The sequence below is a fragment of the Cystoisospora suis genome (assembly GCF_002600585.1).
Source record: "Cystoisospora suis strain Wien I chromosome Unknown contig_2377, whole genome shotgun sequence".
Taxonomy (NCBI): Eukaryota; Apicomplexa; class Conoidasida; order Eucoccidiorida; family Sarcocystidae; genus Cystoisospora; species Cystoisospora suis.
In genome coordinates, this window is record NW_027155176.1 from 60,228 (window position 1) to 70,107 (window position 9,880).

At 49.1% G+C, this 9,880-nt stretch overlaps 1 protein-coding gene across 1 annotated transcript in view; it reads left to right on the forward strand.

Annotated features, from left to right (window-relative positions):
- Nucleotides 1-1,910: 1,910 nt before the first annotated feature.
- CSUI_004960 (brf1p family coiled coil protein) overlaps nucleotides 1,911-9,880 on the forward strand; it is an 8,317-nt gene continuing 347 nt past the window's right edge. The window contains exons 1-9 of the mRNA XM_068065141.1: nucleotides 1,911-2,140; nucleotides 3,325-3,678; nucleotides 4,353-4,529; nucleotides 5,049-5,274; nucleotides 6,152-6,336; nucleotides 6,881-6,967; nucleotides 7,520-7,723; nucleotides 8,294-8,464; nucleotides 8,880-9,880. The exon at nucleotides 8,880-9,880 is cut by the window's right edge and continues 347 nt beyond it. Coding sequence (XP_067922890.1) covers nucleotides 3,502-3,678; nucleotides 4,353-4,529; nucleotides 5,049-5,274; nucleotides 6,152-6,336; nucleotides 6,881-6,967; nucleotides 7,520-7,723; nucleotides 8,294-8,464; nucleotides 8,880-9,146 — 1,494 coding nt within the window. The 5' untranslated portion in view covers nucleotides 1,911-2,140; nucleotides 3,325-3,501 and the 3' untranslated portion in view covers nucleotides 9,147-9,880. The remainder of the gene's footprint in view (nucleotides 2,141-3,324; nucleotides 3,679-4,352; nucleotides 4,530-5,048; nucleotides 5,275-6,151; nucleotides 6,337-6,880; nucleotides 6,968-7,519; nucleotides 7,724-8,293; nucleotides 8,465-8,879) is intronic.

Below are 9,880 nucleotides of genomic sequence, written 5' to 3' on the forward strand. Positions count from 1 at the left end.
CAAGTGCGCCTGGATTCCCAGCTCGTCTCGCCCACAACTAGTTTACCTCTCTTACTCTTTTGTACGCACTTCTAACTGCGGACTTGCTTGTACCCTTGTTTCGTCCACTTTGTTACCTGTTGTTTGATTTCTGGAATCTCGCGAGAGAGCGCGAAGGTATTCTCGTCGTCGGTATCAGGAAGGCACCCGGCAGGTGAAACCCCGCCTGGCTGTGAAGGACCTCGAGCTGAGTGTCTGCGGACAAGTTTAGACCAGCAATAGCATCAAGCGTAATGCACCCGCCACCTCACGTTCATACTCAGCCTACCAACAGGTCAATGTGGAAGGGGACGTCCAAGCGGAAAAAAGGACGGGACGAGAGGGAGAAAGTTCTTTTCCCTTGCCAGACCGAGAAACTTGTCTGTAATGGACGACAGAAAAGAATGAAGTCTCGAGTAGCGAGGCTCACAAAAACGTCAACACGGAGTGACCTCGTCATCAAGGCAGATGAAAGAGGTTGGGCCCAAGTGGCTCACTGATGCCGCAGACTCAATGCTGTTCTTCCTGTGAATGTTTCGTTGCCTGCTGCTGAAGTAACAGCCGCTGCCCTTTGCAGGGCACGAAGAAGGCCAAACAGCAAGCTACCATCACCTGAGGGTAAGGTAAAGCGACTTCCTTTGGACTACAGCGAAAAGCAGGTAGGCGTATAAGGAGAAGCAACCTGCCGGGGACGGCATTGCCTGATGCTGTCTGTGTCTCTCCAGCACGAACCCACGTGAGGGCTTGCATCCTGTTGATATCAATACGGGAGTCAGTGACTGAACAACCACTTCCCCGAAGTCCCTACAGAATATCACTTGGGCAAAAAGCCAGTATCCGCTGCGACAGTCAGATCCGTCCGTCACGGTGCTATTTCCTCAAGAAGGGAGTCAGCTCCTTTCAGTACTCGGCCCCTGCTTGCTTTCAGGTCCCTTGCCCGCCTGCTAATCCCCAGCAAAGGTGGGTGTCTTTTTGCTAGCCTGTCGCCGAGGCGAGCTACTTGGGACAGCTAGATTCGAAGAGTCTTCGCCCGTCGCTTCAGACGTTGCTAGTCGGCGGCCACCGACGCCAGAGGCCTTGCTTGTGTACGCGGATGACTTAACGGTTTAGCTTTCACGGATATATCGGTGCGCCTCATCTTCGGCATTCCTCCAAAAGGCGGGCATGCACCATCCGCAGAAGCCACGCCGAGGAACCGTCTGACTAGTGGTTTAATACAGGCAATTGCAGACCGGTAAGTGCCAGTGCACGCTTGCTTGGAGCGCTGCTTCCAGGCATCTCTGTGTCGTCTCTGTTGGGGTCCTTCTCGTTGGACGCTTTTGTACCAACCGGCTATGGTGGCGAAGATGACCGCCCTGTACTGCTTCGCCGAAATATGCTTTCTCCCCTAGTGTGGAATCGACACCATGTACAAGAACACTCTCGAGTTTTTTTTAAAAAACTCCGCCGCCGACTGTTAGTCTGTGTTCTCCGGCGTCTGAGGAGCCCTCCTTCACAAACGATAGGGCGCCCTCCCCTCACCTTCGCAAATGTACGCTACGGATTGCCACCTTGTTTTGCGAACCGATACCAGGAGCGTCGGCCAGCCAGGTCGGAACAAGACACCCCATCACAGCTTACCAGCACACAAACTACGATTGAAAGGAGCGAGACCGTGGTCACGTGCCCGGCTCGGAGGGTCGGTAACAAGTTTTGACTTTTTCCATGTCCCACATACCAACGACGAAGGGGTTGCTTGTAACAGGCTGAGTGTACAGCAGTGCAATGCTGCATGCATGACTATAAGGTCTCCTTCGCCAACTATAGAGGCTGGTCTGAGGGTGGTACAATGACGAACGCAGACCCCCCAACACGCGTGGTCCCAACAAGAGCTTCTAGTGCCCTCTGTTCCACTGTAGTTGGTACGCTCCCGACGGTATGCTTGCGGCCTACAAAGTGATGTAAGTCAGTCATCCATCCCATGATGACGTTGAGAGGGGCGCGCACCTGAAGAATCATCTCGCCGTTTCTCTGTCTCCTAGAAGCAGTGTGCTTTTGTTTGTGGCTGGATTTCTCGACTTTCTGCTTGTTTGGGCAACGTGAGGACCCTACGACCTGCGAGTGGGAACTGCCGTCTCTCCATGTGAGTGAGCTTAAGCGCCCCGCGCTTTTTCTCTCTTTTTTGTTTGGGTCTACCCCGCTTCCTCCATCGTCCACCGTCGCCAGATTTTTTTGCGCTTTTTCACAGGAAGTCAGGCGTGACTGGCACTTTGCACATAGCATATCTATCCTTACTACTCGTCCACTTGCGCTCCATTAACCAGGTCTGCGTACCTTCTCGGTCTTACATCATCATCCGCGTAGGAATATTCCGACTGCGATTTGGTCGTTCGCAGTATTCGGTGCGCTAGACAGTCTCTTGGGGAAACAAGTCCGTGATGGGCATTGGTTTGATCTCAACTCGCTTTCTCTCCCGCCTTCTTGGTCTGTACTCCCAACTTGCTTGCACTTCGTCCTTGTTCACGAACAAAATATAGTCAAGAGCCCGGACGTCCCGTGTCCTTGCTTTTTCGGGCACTTGGAGTTGGGCAGTGACGTCCCCTCCTTCAGGCTTAGCTGCATTTTTCGCAGGCCTAGCAGGGTTTATCATCTTTTTCCTTAGTGATTCTCTGAGCGTGGTGTGGCCCCCCGTACAAAATCGCACGTCTCCGATTTCCACTTCTCGGGAACCACGCGGCATCACAGTTGCGTCGCGAGTTTTATGTGTGAATAGTAGCGTATAAGAGGTGGTAAAGTGAGTTCTAGCGCTCAAACTCGATGTATGTGGTTCATGACGAAGAGCGCGTGGTCAGGCATGTGACTCTTCGTCGTACATCTTCTCGAGTCCCCGGTTAAGGAAGTATACTTTCAATAGTTGGAGCCATGCAGAGGGAATTACTGGAAGTGACCCCCCACAGCNNGCTGTGGGGGGTCACTTCCAGTATCAGAGAGTGGGAATGGGGGACACTCCGTGTGACGATAAACAGGAAAACGTCGGTTTCAGGGTGTTTAAGGAAGCTCAGAGGGCATCAGCGCAACCCGCGGGAGAAGAATGACGCGCGGGGCTTCTACCGCGGCGTAGAGACCTGTGGTTGTGCCCTAAGGGTTGATGTTCGTAGGCCCTGCGGTGAACGGGCCTTAGCCCTTTTTCATCTGTGTTATTCCCTCACAGCCTGTGCAGTCTTGTCATGAAGCTTCCTTCAGCAAGCGGAAGAAGATGGTGATCCTATTGCCCAGAGGTTCTAGCTTTTCTTCATTTTATGATGTGTTTCGTCTTTTGTTCTTCAGGGATGCCTCGCACTAGCTGACCGCGTAGTAGCGGAAAACCATCGTCCGCGTTTTGCCGCCGCCCTCAGTTGACTACGGGGAAGAAGCTTTGTCTTCTTCAGCACTTCCGTGGCCTTGTCGTTTTCATTTCCTTACGACCTCGTGTCTTTCCTTTTCTAATTTCCCCTAACCATCAGTATGGCGAACGCAATGACTGACAAGGCCACCCCTGGGAACTCTCCTGCCGCGGGGGGCAAGGCTGGTGCCGCCAAAGAATCAAAGAAAATCGCTCCTGTCCCCAAGCCAAATGATAAGGAATTCAAGGATCGTATCGATGCTGAGACCAAAGCGATCGATACAATCAGGGCGAAGATCGTAAGTAGTATTCATCATACTAGAGTTGAAGTGGGGGTCGTGGGCAGTGTCAACCACTCCACACAAGGACTGAGTGAGCGTGGGGAGGTACTAGTCGTATTAGGACTAATGTCCTAGGTGTAACCAGAGAGTAGATGATATTCCGGATCATCTGTACAGCTGTGGGGTCTTTATTGGGGCAGTTGAGTGCCCCCGTTGCCCCTTCTTATTCGTTCTGTAGTTCCCTGATTCTCAGTGTGTTCCTGTACCATATTTCTGGTGTGCTTTGCACATTCAGACCACGCTCGTTCATCGTTTACTTTTATCTTCTCCGGAAGGGTAGCGAATGCGCAAGATCGGGTGTGTTTGCGGTTTTGTATATACATACGTACAAGTTTATCCCCTCTATATATGAATTCATAGAGCGCATCCAGGCACACTTTTCTTCCCTTCCATCTGGCCTCCCTCTCTTCGTGTTTTACCATTGTTTCCTTCCTCAGTCTCCGGTGGCCGTGCTCTGTCTCCTGTGGTGGTCTTGTGTTTTGTCATGCTTTGAACTACGGAATCTATAAGCGAAGACGAGTGATGTGAAGAAGAGAATGCAAATCATGAGGCAATGGCGGTCGAATCTGACCGACATCACCTTTCAATTTTCATTATGTTTTGGTGTCTTTCTTCGGTCTTCTCAAAAACAGAACGATCTTCAACAGCGTATCAACGAGCTCGTAGGGGGGCGCGAGGAGTACAACAGGAAAAAGCAAGAGATGCGAGACCGCCTTGATCAATTGCAAGCTCAAGTTGACAAGTATGAATCAGAGCGCAAGACCCTCATGGAAGCGATCGAGTCGCGACAGAAGGAAGGATTGGAAATGGTCAGTTAATAGCAGTCTCTTCGTATTCTTTTGTCCTGCCTCTCGTCCCCCTCCATGCTTCGCTTGTCGTTAAGAGTACATGAAGACGTTTGTCTTTCTCCCTGTATGGGTACCTTGATCTTGTACGTATGTCGGGGCTGCGTAGTCGATACGCGTATTTAGTGGCTATCTGGTACATGGCAAATAGATTGTCGGTCATCTGTCCTATATTCGAATGTTGGCTGTTATGTGTGGAGCATGTATGGAGTAGCAAAGAAGGAGGACGACGAGTTACCTAGCTACAGAAGTTCAGAAGAGCGCGTGGCAATGTGTGTTGCCTCTGTCCCATCTCAGAGGGGTTACTTCTACTACCTGTACACTCACATACACTCTGTAAAGTTGTGTCTACAATGCGGTGTGTACATACACTCCATCCGACTTTGTTGTGGTTGTTACATAGGTGATGTTCCTTGATAGGAATGATGGGTGTCGCTCATCCTTCAAGAGCCCGGTGTTTGTTTTCCGGTCTGTCTTCTTCAGAAGCAAAGCGTCCAAGATATGAAGCGCAAATTGGGTTTTGTCTCGACGGAAGAAGTCGATCGTCGTATAGCATTCTTAGAGCATTCCATGATGACCAGCACTCTCTCTCTTAAGGAGGAGAAGAAATTGCTTGATCAAATCAAGCAACTGAAACAAAACAAGCCTCTCATCGGGAAGTATGCTGGTCTTGAAGCGAGTGCAAGCTCATTCGAAGATACTTCCGTCTGTAAGTCCTAACCGTCTAGGGAAAAGAAGCACATGAGCGAAGAAAGAAAGGAGTGGAGCCTCTCACATCAAAGAGAAAGAAGGGGGGGGGGATAAGCAGCAGAAGCAGAGGTAGAACCCCTGTGCCCTTAGTGGGCCATTGAAGTTTATCTGATGGCTTGAAGTGCCGATTCATTTCTATAATGTTCCTGACAGTTAGGAGTGTTTTCGTCGTAACAGAAGCATACCCTACAGTACTGTCGTGGCCGATCATGTGCAGGCATACGTACATTTGTCAGTATGCATAGACGAACGGATGTAAGTGTATGTACAGCCATACTGGATCTGACGCGGTATATAGCAGGAGGCCATGCAAATCGTTGAGATGGATTCTCTCTGTCTCAAGTCGGTGAGGAAGGGGTAGGACGTAGGTGTTTGTTCTCCTTCGCATGCAGCTCCGAGCTTCCTTTTGGTATGCTTTGCTCACGTGTCATTCTTGGCGGCCCTCAAGAGTACTGTTTCTTTGTGTGACTCCGTCTCTGTTTTTTTTTCACAAGGGCGAGGGATCGTGCTTCAGTCCAGAGTTGTTCTAGTTTAGGCACATTTTGCTGGGTAGAGAGGGGGAGGAGAAAGTTGTGTTTGTCGTGTTTAGTATGTGTATAAATCCTTAGTTCACGCTCATATATTGCTATTTGAATCGTGATAGGGGGTTCGATGGGACACCTGTGTACACTATGATGAGAGCACGATCTGTTCCTTGTAAACGATCAGCTTCCATCATCGTGAAGACAGTCCCAGCTGTATGCACAGCTGGCCTTGTTTGAGCGAAGATACGTTCGTATGTGCCTCTTGTGTGTGTTTGGCGTGTCTGGCTTTCCCCTATTCTTGTGTTACATCAGTCCCACTCAGGACAATGCTAGACGAGACCCGCACAAAGCTGCTTGAACTTCGTGCGTTGAAGAGAGAAGAACAAGACAAATACTTTGCATTGGTAAAACAGCGCCAAGAAGCGACAGCTCCGGGCCGGGAACTCTTTGAAGAGAAAGACGCCCTGTCGAAGGTCATGGGCGAACACATCAGAAATGTAAGCTATGAGAATGTCTAACACACAACCTAATCGTATGGCGTGAGTCTATGTGTGCGGTCTGTAAGAATTTTTGATCTTCTCCGTATTCAGAAAAACTTCTGTTTGTTCACGGGGGAAGAGGGAAAGGTGGGACTCGTGAAGATAAAGAAGACTGTGACTCTTCATTCACTGAGAAGGCTTGCATGTGTAAATGTGTACTCATTCTTGGTTCACACACTTCAGCGTCTTCTGTCTCTCTCTATGTACATCCGCCTCTATCTGCATCTGGACGTCTGTGCATACATCTGTAGACTTTACGCATCCCTCATGATACAAACTTTGCAGTCTATCTATTGTATAGGCGCATGGACAGAGATCAACTTGAAGTCTCCTCTTCTATACCGTACAACTGTCGTACGATTTCTCCCTTGTACGCTTCGGATGGGGGAGTCGTTACGGCCGTGTGTTACATCACACTGAAAACAAGAGGAAAGAATGCCGGCTGCTCATTCGTCTTTTCTTAATTTTGTCCTGGGGTGTTTCTGTCTCCCTTCAATGCCAGCGCCGAGCTATTCAAGACGAATGGAAGGCGGAGAGCATGAAGTATCAGGCCTACCTTGCTCAGGTCAGGCAGGAGCGCAATGAAAAGGTAAGGCGTTTTCCTTCGGTCTGCACGGGGTTTTCTCTGTATCTTCTGATCTGTGTATCGGTTTTTCTTTCTCAGTCGGAGACCTTGGAACTTAAAGGAAAGTCGAAGTAGGGGAGCCATAAGGACCTGATAGAGAATAGACATTGTTTCGGCCCCTGTGTGCATGCAGTGCAAGGGGTGGGGCTGTATGTCGCGCGCATATGTGGCCATTCACGTGTATTTGGGAGTGTTGGTACGTCATTAATATACGTGTTTGAAGTGTTTGCATACATAGGCGGATAAGATAGTAGTATTGAAAGGGCACCCAGGCTTCGAATCTATGTACTGCTGTAAGTACTCTTGCGCGTTGTCGGTGTAGGCGCGGTTCATGTGACCGTTAGGCTCCCTTGTTTTCTCTCTCATGGTTAAAATCAGATGCCCTTCCTGCCTACTGATAGTGGTTCTAGTCTATGATGAAGTGTATGTACAGAGTAGTACTGTGTATCGTGGATATCTTCGCCTCTTCATGTGTGTTGTGTCTGTTGTCTGCATGCGATCGGTACGGGGGTGCAGTTGAAAGAAGAGCGCGTTCGTCGCCAGGTCGAACAGGAGCGGGCAAACTTGGAGAGACAGTTAGAGATGGTGGATGAAGAGCCTGTCGATGGAGAGTTAGCTCTGCTTACTCAGACCGTTGCATATGTACAGAAGATCATTGATGAACATAAACAAACCCTATCGGAAGAGAATCAAGCCTCTGAAAAGCGAGCTCCAGAGGCTGTAAGTCTGTTGTACCTTTTTCTGTCCCTCGTCGTCCTACGTACGTCATACTGTTGGTTGTCTCGACATGTACGTAGATGACATGTATATCTTATGACGGTCTTTTACTCCTCGTTGATAGTAGGACACATCACGGCGCAGATTGAACAATGGACCGTCAAGTGGAGGGGTATAAGCTTTCTCATGCGTCCAAGGTGTTGCAGCGATAAGAGGCAGATCATTGTGCATGTTTGTAGCAGTCCGTCTAGCTGTGGTGTGTAAAGAACGATGACTAGTTTCTGTTTTAGAGCTGAGCTGCCGTCGATGTAGAAAACAATCAAGAATCACCATGAAGGTTTCAGTTGTTCTGCGCTTTCTGATATTACATCGCCGATATGATCTTCATCGGAGTGTGTTTCAACTGATATAGGTTGACATGGATAGATAGAAGCGAGATGGATGACCTCCAGTTCAGCTCAAACTGGAGTCAAGTAGGTATCGACTGGCAACCAATAGCGTTACAGAGAGGTTCCTTTCTCTTCTGTTTGATTGGACTTGGCTTGATGGGTGTGGGTGTATGATGTTTTTCAGCCAAAGGGAGATGGTGTCGCTCTCTTGCCGAAGAACCAGAGAGAAGAGGAATACTTCTTCGCGCCAAAGAGCACAAACAAGAAGAAGGGAGGAGATGCAAACAAGAAAACTCAGAAGCCCAAGTGTATCAAACATGACCTCGGCACTCTTCAATACTTCGAGGAATGCGGGGTAAGAAAAAGCACAACGGAATCACCTAGCTAGGCACGGAAAGATACTCCATACATGATATGTCTCGAAATCAGCGGGCTGTCCTGTCGCTCTGTGATGTCTTGTTTTACCTGTTCATCTCCCCCACCCGGATATGTATGTATCCATGTGTCTAGATAGGGTACGTTTGTCTTTCAGTGTGTGAAACTGAGAGCCTTGTATGTGTTCTACTTTGTTGATGTAGTTTTCATCATTATGGCATGTATTCTTGTCCGTCCATCTACTAGGTGTATGGACTCTTGTGTAGGCATCTCCATCCGCGTCATACAAAGATATGTGGTGTTTTTTTCGTCATCGACAGTGAAGCTTCTCTCATTCAGTGGTCTCATCCTGCCTTTTTCTTGTGCTGCTGTGCGATCATGTGTGAATGGATCAGGTGAAAGCCCCTGTATGTGAGGCGGATCTGGAGCCCTGCTTGAAGACGCTTGAGGAGAAGCTCGCTGCGGCAAAGGAAATGCAGGCCAGCAAAGCTGCTCGTGTGGAAGCCCGAAGACAGGAGATTCAGAAGGAAATCGACGCTATCGATGCCCGCATAGCCGGCCAGATGATGAATGGAAATGACAAGAGAGAGTCGGGTGGTGACTCTGGAGAAGAAAATGCTGCCAGGAGTGGGGAGGACGAGAAGGAGGGTGACGACGCGTAAGAAGTGAGGGCGCGTTGTTGAGAGTGCGGGGTGTAGTAGTAGTGGTAGTCATAGTAAGAGTACTGGCAAAGATACAAGAGTTAAACTTCTTAATCGTGATGTTGGCACATATACAGAAAGAGAAGTCAAAGGGCATTCAATACCTCACTGACACTTTCTGCCCCGTGCTTCTTGACGTGTACATGAGGAATAAGGAAAGTGAGAGTGGGATGATTTAGAAAGAAGAGAGGGCGAAGGACGGGAGGGAGAGAGGGAATGAGTGCTTGAAGAAAGCCAAGGCAGAGAGAGCGAGAAGAGAGAAATTGATGGGAGGAAGAAGGGAATTTATCAAGGTAAATCGAGGCAAACAATGGTGAGGGAGTCTTTTCTCTCAAGAGTAGCCTGGATATTGATGTGTGTGGATCTATATGAGTTGTCAATCAGAGTTCAGCAGAAGCTTTTAGTTCTTTCCTACACGCTACACGCTCTCTTTACTTTCCTTTCTCGCTCTTTAACAAGGTTGTTGTGATGGACGGGGGTAGTTACTACACCCTAGCCGTCTGAGTGGGTATGTGTGCTCGGGACGAAGAAGATGATTTTGCTTCATGTCATGTCCTCCTTCCGTACGTGGAGAACTTCTGGTGGTGTATTGCAGTAGTGTGTGTAATGGGGTGTATTGTGACGCTATAGTAGTGGGTGGCGGTGCAGGCTTTGTTTTGTTTTATCTTTGTTGGGAGGTAGACTTCTGTAAGCTC